General features: G+C 42.0%; 1 protein-coding gene across 2 annotated transcripts in view; it reads left to right on the top strand.

The window, feature by feature from the left end:
- golim4a (golgi integral membrane protein 4a) overlaps positions 1 to 8,699 on the top strand; it is a 41,773-nt gene extending 33,074 nt beyond the window's left edge. For both annotated transcript variants that reach the window (XM_072695042.1, XM_072695043.1), the window contains 6 exons: positions 491 to 567; positions 1,429 to 1,493; positions 1,610 to 1,795; positions 2,539 to 2,607; positions 2,691 to 2,777; positions 4,943 to 8,699. In XM_072695042.1, coding sequence (XP_072551143.1) covers positions 491 to 567; positions 1,429 to 1,493; positions 1,610 to 1,795; positions 2,539 to 2,607; positions 2,691 to 2,777; positions 4,943 to 5,071 — 613 coding nt within the window. In that variant the 3' untranslated portion in view covers positions 5,072 to 8,699. The remainder of the gene's footprint in view (positions 1 to 490; positions 568 to 1,428; positions 1,494 to 1,609; positions 1,796 to 2,538; positions 2,608 to 2,690; positions 2,778 to 4,942) is intronic.
- The last annotated feature ends 5,712 nt before the right edge of the window (positions 8,700 to 14,411 follow it).

Genomic DNA, 14,411 nt, shown 5'->3' on the forward strand with positions numbered 1-14,411 from the left:
TCTCAATACCCAGGGTCAGAACTAAACCTAGTGTATGAAAGACGTAGGTGGTTTTCAGTAATCATTTAGGTGCCAGAGACTGTACGTTTAACAGTCCAACAGTCCAGTTTCCTTCACTTTGCATCTACTCTGCATCAATTCTGCTTGATTTTAAGTGAAGACTGATTTCTGTGTTGTAGTGCTTATGTTTGTCTTTGGGGTAATAAATCATTGAGCCTCCGGTTGTGGCAGCTGTGAAGCTAGGTTTACTATTTCTACAGGTTGACACCTGTGCAGAGGTACGGTAAGACAGATTAGTGTTCAGACAAAAGACAAGTACACAAGGCATCGTGTGAGTGCTTTGAGGAAATATAGATGAGGTGTAGTTCTAGGGTTTGCAGCATGCAGCTTGCCTCAAAGTTATGAATTCTCAGGAGACACATTATAGACATGTGAAATCAGGTTTGTTTAAATGTTTATTGAAAACATTTATATTTGCATCTCATTTCAGGAAAAAGGCACAGTATGAAAACCTGGATCCCGCTGTTGGCCAGGATGAAGAAGATGCACGGGTTGATCTTGAAGATGGTGAGAAACGTCTTTAAGTTGATTTTGTCATGAAAATAGATTGAACAGGTGAATCAAGGTGAAAACTACTACTCCACTAATGGATTTGAAGCCAGGGTTGTATGACTTTAATAGTCAGCAGAGGGCTGCAGTGGGCGGCGGTGATGAGGCACTGTTACTCAAGGGAACTCCAATTCCCAGAACCCCAAGGGGTAATCAGTGCCAACCAGACACACCTGGTTGTCACAGCTTTTAAGACGACAGTTCTCTGTCATGCCTTTGTAGAGGGGTGACCGGTATGGTAGACAGAGGTGAAAGAAAGCGGAACGTTTGAAAGGAGAAAAGAAAAAAGGAGTTGAAAAGTAACTGAATTGTGAAAGAAAAGAGCAGAAGAGAATAGGATTAGTACAAATAGTCTGGCTGATTATGCCCAAAACACACCCATGATTAATTAAGAGACTTAATACATGCCTTTTACACATTTTGAGCTTCGCGAGGTGTGCTTTTCCCGTTGTTATGATGGCAAAATCACACTGATGCCCTAAATCAAGCTGCGCTTGCCAAAAAATCACTGAAATAGAGCCTTCAGTTTCATTGTTTAAAGAGCTGCATCAGTTCGGTTCACTCTCCAGAGAGAGATGTGCATTTATTTAGTTTTCCTATGTTTTCTTATCCTTTGTTTGGTTTTCCCACCTTTAGCATTTCGTTATTGTAAGGGGTCCCAGTCTGCTGTATCTAGTACACCAGATTAAATCCATCAACTAATTGTAAAGCCCTATGTCAGCAGTGTCAGAGATAAATACATTAAAACGTAGCAGATCTCAGGAGATTGAGATTCACACAGCTTTAAGATAACTGTATATCTTTTTTTCTTGTCTGTAGAGAATAATGTGCACCATGTGGAAGAGCACAGGCATGAAGAGGAAAAGCAGGTCCATCGCGAAGAGGTAATCATCTTCTCGCGTTGGTTTTCACACTAAAGAATACATAGCACCTTTTAGACACACACCCTCTTGCGTGTTATGCTTGTGATCATTAAGCAGCTCTCTGCATTTCCACTTAGCAACCTATCGAGGCCGAGATCGATCCAGCAGACGACCCCAACAACCAAGGCGAGGATGAGTTTGAGGAGGCTGAGCAGCAGGCCCACGAAGAAGAGGACAATGAAGAGCTTGTGCCTCCTGGCCATTCTGACACACACTTGAACAGAGGAAATCAACAGCACCCCCCTGTAGAAGACCAGCTGGTGGTGAGTCTGAGCTGTAGTGTAATTGGCAGCTGTTTAGAGGTTCTGAATGTGACTTTATTGGTTAAAGAAATTAATTGAAAAGCAATTAAACTCAGCTTGTCTGAAAAACCAACACACTAAAACCACTCAGCAGTCATCAGTGCTGATGATGTATTAAACATGCTGCATGTGAGGATCTGGTGTGATATGAGGAGAGACAGACCACCAACCTGAGGTGCCTGAGACTGTGTGCAACCGGCAGAAGGGCTATTGCAGCCCAAGAACAGAACAGTGCCCCCCCCACCCCCGAATGGAGCTGCATAGGTCAGAGTGCCCAGGCCGACACCTACAGCACACACGCAAATGTCAGAACTGGACCTCAGAGTGATAGAAGAAGGTAGACGGGTCTGATGAGCCCTGTTCTTTTGTCCATCACGTGGACAGTTCGGTGCGAGTGCTCTGCTTACCTAAGGAAGGCGTTGAAGGCTCTGCCTCCACCACAACTTCCGAGACTTAAAAAAACTGCTGGAAAGTCTTGGTGCCAAACACCACATATACAATCTTCAGAGGTCTGTAGAGGGAGCAGCGTATTGGGCAGGTAGTCATAATATTTTGGCCTGTTGGTGTATTTACAGCTGTATTTCAGGTTTTTCTGAAGTGCAGATCAAAGACCTAGGATGTCTTTCTTCTTTTGATTAAAACTTAAAATAGATTAATAATGGTGGAATGGTTGAAAGACTGAGGTCAGTTGTGCATTTGTACAGTTGGCCGGAAACCCAGACCAGCAGGAGGACAACTTGGAAGAGCAATATCAGGAAGAGGGAGATGAAGAGGTCAGTCTATCATACACCCACAATCTCTCACAAGTCTCACAAATGCCATTTTTAAACATTTACACCCTTTCTTCTTCTGCCAGGCTCAAGATGACTTGCCTGAGGAGCAGAAGCCAGAAGAAGCAGGTGAAGAAGAAGCAGACCCTTACAACGAGGAGAATGGAGATCAGGTACGTCCATGGAGAAAATGGTGTCTGCTCTTCCAGAGATGAGTATAGAGCTCCATGGTAAACCCAAAATGTCCAGTTATATATATATATATATATATATATATATATATATATATATATATATATATATATATATATATATATATATATATATATAGTCCAAGATACCAGTTTCTCAATTACTGCATGTACATACTCTAACATACAGCTATGGAGATGCAAATATGACTGGTTGAGACAAATGTTTTTGACTCTCTCTGAGAATGTATGTATGTAGATACCCCCCACCCAACAAAGAAGCATTTGTAACCTACCAGTGTGAGAACTTTGTTTAGCTGCCTTCTCTGCATTCTGGAGTCTGAGATGCAGGTTTTGAAAAGCAGAGAGTGAAGAGAGACAGGATGGAGGGAGTGAGGATAAGATCTAAAAGAAAAAGTAGAGACGTGTAGGCAGGCCAGCAGGTGAAGGAGTGCTCTGGAGGGGGTTTAGTGATTAATCAGTATTTCTGATAGAAGTGTGAGGGTGTAATTTGCCCCTGCAGCTGCTGAAATTAACCTGAAGACTCGCTCAGCACTGCTCTTCTACGAAGCCTAATAGTAGAGGGTGAATTCTTATCACTGAACCCAATTTCAGAGCGGCAGCCGCTCTGGGATCCCATGCTGATGCTCTTTCATATTCCATTAATCTGTTCTCCCGCACTCTGGTCATTTCCAAAAAATCTAATGTGCTTCAAATATGAGTGAGCTCTTGTGCAGTGAGTGGGGAAAAAAAGTGGAGTCTATCTTTATTTAAATAAATATTTCCTGTGGTTTATGCTAGAGCTTCTAAGCTTCTGCACATGAATATAAGTGGATATATTAGGCAGCAAGTGAGCAGTCAGTTCTTGAAGGTAAAAAGCAAGACGACTGGGTCAGAACATCTCCAAAACATCAGGCAGGTTTCGTGAAGTTACCGATATGCAGTGGTCAGCACCTTCCCAAAGTAATCCAAGGAGGGGCAACCGGTAAACTGGCGACAAGGTCATGGGTGTGCGAGGCTCATTGAGACCTCACAACTTCCAGGACTTAAAAGACCTGCTGCTAGCATATTGGTGCCACATACTACAGGACTTCATACTGTGAGTGTTTGAATGTGAACACTCCTTTATGTGAGCTGTGTGAGGTGTAACTATAGACTGCTGGTGGCACAGTTGGCTGAATGGCAGAGTGGTTGCCGTGCATTCTGTGGTGTCCAGTTACTGCCAACTCACCGCATCGCTTCACTCACCAGCCCAACTACATCTCTTAAAGCTCTTTGAGACATTTCGGTTATTGTAGGTGTTGAAGCACTGACGAACAGCATGTTTAGCATTTATATCTCTGAAAATTGCTGTAAAAAAGTGATGATGATGATGATAATAATAATAATAATTATATATAATATTTTATACATAAGCGCTAGGTGAGTGAAATGATAGAAAACCTGGTGAGAAACATGGTGAAACTATGAGGAATGGAAACAGTAGTGAAACAGTAGGGAATAGAGTTTAATGGTGTGGGACAGAGTGAGAAAGGGAGTAAAACTGAGTATTGGGGTCAAGCGCTGAGGTTAAACATGGTAAAATTGTGGGCAATGGAGGTAAGTGGTGAGGAACGGAGTGAAAGAGTAGGGAATGGAACACAACTGTGGGTGACAGACTGAGGAACATAGTGAAAACATGGGAACAGTTAGGAACTGTCATGCTGGGGAACTTGGTGAGAAACATGGTGAAATTGTGAGGACTGGAGAGAAGTGGTGAGGAACAGAATGAAACAATAGGGTATAGAGTAAAACTATGGAAACGGTCAGGAAGGGTGTAAAACTGTGGGGAACATTGTGAGGAACAGAGTCAAATGTGGAATGGTGTGAAATGAATGAAATCTGGTCAAATATATTTGTCCTTTATTGGTCAGAGGAAAGTTTTTCCTAGGTCATATCTTTTGTATTTTTTACCCACGAGAGCAAGATTATCTAAATTTGAAAGAAAACATGGATTTAGGTTCGACTGGACTTTTTATAGCTCCAATATTACAGATAAATACACAAAAAAAAATGGCTGTAGTTTTATACGCCAAACTTTACTACTTATTTTAAAGGAAATGTCAGTGTATGTGTTTGTGTTCACATGCTGGTGTATGTGTGCGTAGGACGATGCCAGAGAGCAGGAGGAGGCAGGGCCAGAGGACAAACAGCCTGCCAAGGAGCCCAATGAAGAGGAGAACTATGAAGAAGAGGAGGAGCCTGAGGAAGAGGTGAATCGCAGGGCAGAGATGTGATTGAGGGGAGGACCTATCACGCCACACTTCCTCTGGACAGGCCTTTTTTTTTTTTGTTTTTTGGTGGGATTCTCCTTTTTTCTTGTAGCGGAATAAAACTGTATGAAGCAGAGGTTCTGCTGGGACGTGAAGGTCGGAAGTCAGAAGCCAGACGCTGGACTATCTACCTACAGATCAGCTGACAGCGTTTGGGTTTGCCTACAGTATACCGTAGGACTTCTCAACTGTGCCTAAAGTTTAATCCGAATCAAACACGCTCACATTAGATGGATTAGGAACCAAATCGGTTTGCTTATAAACAGCGGAAATTTACGCAAAGAATTCATGGTTGTGCCATTTTGCAGTTTGCAAATATTTGATGCTTTCTGAGATATATATATATATATAATGTGTGTGTGTGTGTGTGTGTGTGTGTGAGGTGTCCACTGTCTTTTCTACTTGCAGAGCTGCTGGAGAGTTCTTGAACATGTAGTCAGATGATTTTTATACAAGCCTCCAATCAGCCTTTGCTCCACAACCATTGTTTTTCATCACGGGGGCGACTCCTGGTGGTGTGTGTACTGTTACTGTCACAACATGAATGTTTATGATGTTTGGCGGGTGGATGTCGATGCTAATGACTATCATTTTTTGTTTTTTAGACTGTTTTTTATTCTATAGTGAATATATATCACATTTGGAGTCTCTGGCTTCTGTAATTGGTGATTCAGCAGGTGCTTTGATTGCTCATTGTCTAGGTTTTAACCTGGACCTTTTACCTAAATACAGATAATACTAGCAAGGCTGGCTTTAGATGGCTTTACACCAATGGCTTTTCCCAAAGCAAATCAAAAATAACCAAAGTTCCATAAAATACAATTTTACTTTCAATATAAAAGTAGGACTGAGTATTAATATTCCATATTCGACTGGGCAATATGGAAGGACTTATGTTTTTTTTTATCGTCCGTGATAACGTTCATAGTTCAGTGTTCCAACATCCATCCAATCCAGCTAGTTATGGTAACTGGTGATCTATTAGTCAGCTAATAAGAAACATTATTCCAGATAAATGTTATGTCCATAATGTTGCCCATTGTGATCATGTGATCATGTTCATTGAGCTCACCATGTAAAGCCAGTTTAAAGGAGCCGCTCACTGTTTCCCCATTTACTCCAGACACTTCTTTGGCTTCTGTAGTTTTGCACTGGAGCTACAAGATGAATATGCTAGAGGGTTTTTGGTGTCGAAAGCCGTGTAGCTGCAGTGCTGAAACTAAAGAAGCAAAATTTGACTGACTACATTTAGGGTATGGGAGGGAAATTTGATTGTATAAATAGGACACATCAGTGAGCTTTTCCTTTAACACACTTTCAGTCCTCATCTGAGAGTCCAGGGCTGTGCTGTCTGCCAAGGAGTGTCTCATAAATACTGGAGAAACTGAAGCTAACACTAGCCTCAACCAACCTCTCCCAATTCCTAACCTATGTTCTCTCTCAATGATCGTCTGTCTCTGACGCCGGCCAGTCTGGATATTAATGTTATTAATTTAATTACTTTTCTAAAATTTACTCTACATTTATTTATTCATTTATTCCAGTTTCAAGAGTTTGTTAATTTCGCGTTTGTGTTAGAATTTCCGTTCATTTCATAGCACATGGTTTGTGGTCGTATCATATTCAAATGCAGTCTAAAGTAGGCTACTGCTGTGGCCACTGATCATGAAGTAGCTTCCAACAGACTATTTAACGCTAGCTTTCCAACGCAACACAAAAAGATCGGACTGTAATGGGGTATCGTATCCAAGTAAGAAGAGGTCCTATGGTTGACTTCATAACCGAGCCATTTCTCTGGGTAAGGATGCTCTGGTGTTGTTTTCTCCTCCACAAAAGGATAAGGGCAGACATGTTGACATTTGGTTGGATGTTTTAAATTTGGCACGCAGGACACAGGTCCTCTGGATATAAGTTATATGGTGCCTCGCAACACTCTGATCTTTGTGTGTTGAGTTGTCAACACTTGTTCACACAAATTCTCCTCTTCTTCTAATTATAGAGCATAATTAGCCCCCCCCCTCGAATGTTTAATGAACGATAAGGGTGAATATGCTGATTTTCAACATGGGTGTTGTCACAAAGCTACTTGACTGGGATCCAAGTCTGAGCCTCTTTTGAGCAAGCTAATAGTGATAGTGGTGGGAAAGACTCAAAAAGAGGAACCCATCCTCCTCTGGTCAACACCAGATAGCACATTACAAGAAAGCTGGTCTTGTTAGGAGAGAGAAATTTGATTAAAAAAAGCAGAATATTGGTCAAAAAAAGTAAAATAAAGATGAAAGGACATCTATTCTGGGTGTTTTACGGTTTCTCAGGCCGTGTAGAACAATCACTCTGGACTCATCTAACATTTCTACTATTAACAGCAATCAAGCCATGGCTCTTTAAGCCTATAAAGGGTTCTTCATACGCACAGCATTACAAGCATGGTTCTAACTCCAAGTGGTTCATCTATAAAATCACTCAAAGAACCATATAAACATGTTTTTATTATTTTCAATCTTGTCACATTTCTCCAATTGCTACTGCCAATTAAGCAACCCCCCTCGCACCTCCCCCTAGCACTAGCAGTGCTCCCGACACTATGAGGGTAGTAAGGACTTAACACTCCTTAACACTTAACGTCATCCACCACCCCTTTTCGAACTGCCGCCTTTGCGGCATCACCAGGCAGCCAACACATTTGGAGGAAAGCATTGGGTCCCCAGCTGCACTGCACCACCTAACAGATGCCTGTGCCGGCTAATGTTGCTTTAAGAGAGCTGTGCTCTCTCGGGCCCCAGCGGCTGATGGCAAAGCTGCATGGCTCGGGATTCAAACTCTGCAGACTTTTACTTTTAAGAAGCGTACCCTCCAAATTATACATTATGATACATAATCTTACAGTAAAAGCGATAGGGCTTTTCTTAAGGTCATGGCAGCAATTGGTTCTCCTCTAATAAGAGCTTAGGTCCTTATCTGAGGTCGGTAACAAACACGACCCGCAAACTGATACTATTTGGTGCCATACTCTCTCGTCTGTATTTATTGACACATGGTGGCCTAATTCCATCAACTTCACACATTCTCTTCTATTCTACTGTCCTCTGCAGCTCCTCCGCCGACCTTTTCTGTAATTACTGACCTGAGAGACAGAGAACGTCTTAAAGCTCACTTGGCAGACAGCCATTACACTTTTATGAAGTCATTTTTATATCTGCGAGACAAAGAAACCGTGCATTTGCTTGTTCTGAATGTATGTCACTTCAAAGAATTATTGTATTTATTTTGTCAAGTATTATTTTTTATTATGAAGAATCCTCTTTTACTGCCAAAATGTTACTTTACTGTGTACAGTAGTTTTCTTTCTTTCCCCCTGTTTGATTGGTCATCAGTTCAACATTGCGAAGAACAGTCTGATAGGTAAGCGTTGGTCTATTTAATACACTGTATTAAAAGTAAAACACTACGTACGTTTATACTCCCTTCTTTCCAAAAACTGTCAGAGATGATGATCTTCGCTTTTAAGATGATAAGAAAGTGGGGTTTGCATAGGAATGTGTGGATGTGTTGGTGACAGTGGTGTGTCGAATAAAAATGGTGAAGGATTTTATTAACGGTTCCTTTCTTTAACGTTTCCACTATTCCTTTATTGGGCTGGAAAGCTGTGAGGCAATCACTTCCTTTGGTTTGAGAGGGAATCCATGATTCATGAAATGTGGGGGTGGTGATGGTTAGTTTTCCCTGTGCTAATATTGGCATTTTTTTTTTCCCCCAAGAAATCAGTTTTTAAAACCTTACACTGCTATATTGTAAGAAAATGCCAGAAGTGATTGACAGTTTTGGCTGAAAGACCATCTGCAGGTCCTTTCTGTTAATTTCAGGGAGTAGCTGATCTGTAGTCGAGCTGTCAGGCAATTAGCTAGTTAATACTGTCATACTGTTATTAATCATGTTGTGCTGTTGGACACTCACAGCTCTTTGCAGTGTTTCACATATGTCTGATGGTCTAAAGTGGACAGTGTGATCTAAATAGCCAGCTATCAGTGTAGTTGGACTCGCTGAACTCTGTAGTATTGGTACTCAGTCTTGGCCAGCCCTCAAACCAGGTTTAGTTTCTGATCTGGACCAAATCCAAAGTCTGGGAGCAAGGTTAAGGTCTACCAAATGAGTTGAAAATTTGACAACATGACAGAGAGTCTGGGCTTCATTTCTATTGAACAGAAGGAAATGGAGCCACTGTGTGTTTTCTGTGTGTCGTGTTTTCTGTAAGGGGTAGCTCTAGGGCAAGGCCTCCTCCTGCCACCAGGGGGAGGCCCTGAGTTGCGCCAGCCAGTAATTGAGCTCAATTCACTACACCTGGGCAGTAGGCTATATAGGCACATGGATCCAGTTGCCCCACTGCTGGATCTTTTGACTCTGGTCGAGTGTGTGTGCCAGTCAGTGTCTCGAGCTGAAGGCTGAGTGGGTGTCACTCTCCTTTGTGTGTGTTTCTCCTGAGTTCGTTTCCCTCTGTGTGAACCCCAAGTTTCCCCTGAAGTTCCCTGTGTCTGTGCAGTGTGTGTGTGCGCGCGCGTGTGCGCGTGTTAGCACACATACACTCGTTTATCAGAGGAAGGCAGGAGTGTCTGCCTTCCCTGGTGTGTGTGTGTGTCTGTGTGTGTGTGTACGCGTGTTAGCACACATACACTTGTTTAACAGAGTAAGGCAGGAGTGTCTGCCTTCCCTGTAACTCAGTTCTCTAGTTTCTTTTGGGAGATCCTTTTGCCCCCTAGTTCCATTTTTCAGCGGTCTCCCCTGGCGTCCTTTGTTTGTTTCCCGCCTTTTTGCGTTAGACGCGACGTCCTCTTTGTTTACTAAAACCACATTACAGTTTTCTATATGTCTGATGTTAGTGTAAACAGTGCAGACTCTGGTTGTAAATTTGAGAACATGGCAGACAGTTTTGGCTTCATCTAGAGAACAGGAGGAAATGGAGCCACGGTTTCCATGTTTTCTACAGTCATTGGGAGAAAGTGCTAAACTCTGCAGAGCTGAGGCCTAGAAGGAACCCTGAGCTCCAAAAGATTGATGTTTGTGATGATAAAGGCGACTCTCCTCTCTGCTGCTTGCCTCACTGTCCTGATGTGTCCCAGCTCCTCAGCTCAGGTTTCAGTGGAGCTGAAATCCACACCAAAATTAAAACGCAACACTGAAGTACATATCAATTAATGAAGCGCTGCTGAAAGGATGAACCAGCCGTCATGGGGTAAGGACGAGGAAGAGTACGTATGGCACGGTGCTGCAGTGTGTGCAGGTTTTGAAACAAATGCAGTGAGGATGAGCCATGCCCCTCTATTGGAAGTTATAACAAAAGGTTGTTGTCTGTTTTTACTTTTTTACTTAATTTAAATATTGTTGCTGTCAAGCAAAAACCTCATATCTCTAAACTGGCAACATTACAGAAGGTTTTACAACAAGCTGCTCATCTTTCAGTGGAAGGCAATGGGAAAATATTATCTATTAAATATTAATAGTATAATTTGAGTATTTCTATTGGTTCATTCATTATGAAAATTGGAAACATCATATTATGTCAAAAAGTGAAAAACCTCGAACAAAAGTGGACAAGGCTTTTATGTGACTGCGACAAAATGGTAAAAATGACCCTAACACGAAGTCATTTGCATATAGACATCATTTGCATATATATGGTGCATTGCCTGGTGATGTTGCATTAGTGGCTAATGTGTAGTGTGTCAGGGGTATCACAAGCGATGGAGGGAGAGTATGTACGGGTTGGGTAATTGGCAGCCCAAATTGGGGAGAAAATGGGTGAAAAATCAGATTAAAAAACAGTACAAAGTCAGACAGTACAAAAATAGGAATTAGAAACTAAAATAGAAACTAAACTAAATAAAAAGGAATGTGTGTCTCTCTCTCTCTCTCTCACCGTGAGCGGTAGTCCTCCAGGAACTCACAGGGGTTGAGTTTGAGGGTCAGGGAGTGTATGGCTGTGGCCTGCAGCAGGATCAGCTCCCCCAGGCTGGAGATGCTGTTCTCAGACAGGCACAGGTGCTGGATCTGTGGAACCTTTGGCAGCTGAGCGAAAGACGTCAGATGGTTCTACAGTGAAGAAGCAGTTTTTACTCATACGCTTCAACATGGACAGACTTAGTACCACTTTATTAGTGACAGAAAGTAGAGATTCAACAATGCAGCAGCCTTTTCATTCATGTTAGCTCAGGGCTAGAGCTTACAGTTCACATTTCACCCTCACATTGACTTTGTTTCATTTTGTACATAGCACACAGTGTCTGCACTGCTAAGAACGAGTGTAAAGGGTTAAACATGCAAAAATTAATGTGGTGATGAAGGGTTAAATTTAGAATTTTAGAAAATTTAGAAAGTTCACTTTTATTACTTTATTTTTTTATATATATATACATCGATTGTAGCTAGTTTTTCTGTTCTTAGAAAAGGAAGATTTTAGGTTATAAAAAAAAACAGTCTATCAAGACATCGTTTTGTACATTGAGAAGTTGATCTGTTTTCTACTGGCTTATACTGGGTTGATTATCGATAGCTATCGATTGCTCGTGCCTGTTTCAGCCGAGGAGGGGCGCTCTCGCTGTGTTTTTGCTCACTCGACATAAAGCCGCAGGCGAGACGATACACTGGAAAGTTTGTCCTGTCATTATTTCCCTCTCTACAGGTAAAAACGCACAAAATATGAATATTTCTTTTGAGGATAAACTTAATCCAGTATATAGCCATACTTACACTGTGTTCTGTTGTTAGAAAAGCGTTCTAGATGGAGTTACCTGTGTTTGTTGTTATAAGCAATGTAAGGGCTAAGCAACTCAACTCTCCATGGTTAGCAAAGCACCACGAGGCACCCGCACGTTGCATCTAATTAAAAAAGAGTGCGCGTGGTCATTTATTACAGTGGATTAAATTATAAAAGCATTATTTTCACCACAACAGAATTAGTTGAATGTTATAGTTCACGCATGTTATAACTGTGTTTTTGCTCATTCGACATAAAGACGCAGACGAGACGATCCACTGGAAAGTTTGTCCTGTCACTGTTTCCCTCTCTACAGGGTTACTACACGAGCACAGTATTTAACCTACCTTTAACCCATCAGTGCAGTGAACAGACACATACACAACAGGGAAACGCACACAATGAGAGTGAGCACACATGCCCGGAGCGGTGGGCAGCCATTGCTGCAGCGCCAGGGGAGCAGAGAGAGTGAAGAGCCTTGCTTAAAGACCCAACAGTGGCAGCTTGCTGAACCCAGGTATCAAACCCACAACCCTGTCATCAATAGCCCAGAGCTCTAACCGCTGAGCCAACCACTGCCCTTAGAGCCTAGTAAGGGAAGGAGAGAGAATAGAGGTGGAATTAGAGGGAAAGTGACCAGTAAGTGTACACAGTGTTTAAAATCTGCAGAACGCTGCTGTGCTGAATACACTTGTGCCAGTGCCATACACTAGCATACTACTACCATGCTGGTGACGCTGCTGTGCTGAGACCAGTCCACCACTAAAGCAACGTCCGGTCAGCAGGGTGCTTGTAGTGAACCATTTCCAGGATTGGACGTACTAGAGTGCGGCTTCAACTGTGTAGCAACAGATTAACCAAAATAGTCAACTGTATATCCATAAAGTGTATTTCCAGAACTGTTTAGAGGTTTTAGGCACATAAGTACATCATTTAACAGCATTTCTCTCAGCAGGTACGGTTATTATTTTTTACTGTAAAAATTCCAGATCCTATGAGAACAGATGCAGGTAAACAGAAATACAGAAAAGGAACGAGATGTTCTCATTCTGAAGAAAGTAGGTGAGATCTTGTGAGCTAGTCTGAAGAACAGAGCTCGGATTCAGGTTTCTCCTGGACTCCCTGATCTACTTGGGTGGCGTAGTCCAACTAGTTAAGAAACTTTATGGCCAAGTTGACATTTACGAGCATGAATCTCCAATGTCCGGCTGCAGTGAATGCAGCTCGAGAGAACAGCAGAGCGGCAAGAGACGGATTTGTTTGGAAAACAGTGGTGGTGCGAAGCGAGGAAGAGAGGTTAAAACTGGTTAACTATCCATCAATAAATCAAATTCTAATGAAAGCACATGGCTAGTATCGTTGGTATGCTGATTTTGAGATGATTAGAAATCAGGTTGTAGAAGGTTATTTCTCTCACTATACATGTAACGTTAGCTATAGGTCTGATGTTAGTTCTGTGTAAAGTCGACTATAACAGCTACTATTGATTTAACATCTGTCAAAGAAAAACAATGTAAGTTACTTTGAGTCTCACAAAAATGAAGAGGACAGGTAGAGTACATCGTTTTTCCTAGAGAAGAGGTGGCAGTGGAGGGGTAAAAGGTGGTAGGAGAGAGAAAAGAGATGGCAGGAGAGAGTAGTGCCATGGTCCATTTATATATTAATATATATATTTATATTTATTGCTCACCTTAGTACAGCTCAGTCTATAGATCTTCATGGGTAAGTTTTGGATAGTTTCTTCTTGTACAAATGCTGCCTGCAGTGCTGCCACTCTGCCACAGTCAAAAACTCTTTACTTTCCCTCTCACACATCTACCACTCATCACTACCACTTACCTTAATGCCGTTGGTAATGCCCAACTGCAGTAGTGTTACCATACTTCTATCTGCTGTTCTCCTGAGATCACATTGTATGGTCACTTATCCCTAATATGATTTCCACATGTGGTTTATCCCTTTACACAGTACTGTATGAGTAAATGAGTGTAGGTACAAGGTAGATACTCCAGTTGACAACTCTTTGTGTAATGCCTTAATAGTATGTAATAAAACACAAATATTACACAGGATTTCTTTTGTTGTTTTTTTTTAATTTTTTTATATAGACTTGTAGATTACAGACAATCTACATTGAAGGGCTGGAGTTCACTGTGGCCAGCAGTTTCTTCAAGAGCTGATGAACGTGCTTGTCCACGCAGCTCCACAAAGAAAGGGACAGGGTTCCTGGGTCCATGTAAAGCTGCTCATCTCCACCAAAGATGTTGTCCAAAAAGAGCATGGCCTCATCCTGGATCAGGGACAAGTACATTTTATCTATGGGACTGCTCTCTGTGTTGGCTGGAGAAAAGGAGTGAATGACCTCCATCAAGAGCTCGAGAAACCCACCAGGGGTTGGAGAGATTGGAGGTGTTGCTCCTTGCATCACTCTCATCAGCACCAGCTCAAAGAAAACGTCGATGAAATTAAAGTGGTAAATCCCTACTTGTGCCAGCTCTGTGCAGATAGCGTCTTGATTGGAAGCATCTCGAGCAAACTCCATCAGGTGGTCGTATG

Source organism: Salminus brasiliensis, chromosome 13 (genome assembly GCF_030463535.1).
Source record: "Salminus brasiliensis chromosome 13, fSalBra1.hap2, whole genome shotgun sequence".
In the NCBI taxonomy this organism is placed as follows: domain Eukaryota; kingdom Metazoa; phylum Chordata; class Actinopteri; order Characiformes; family Bryconidae; genus Salminus; species Salminus brasiliensis.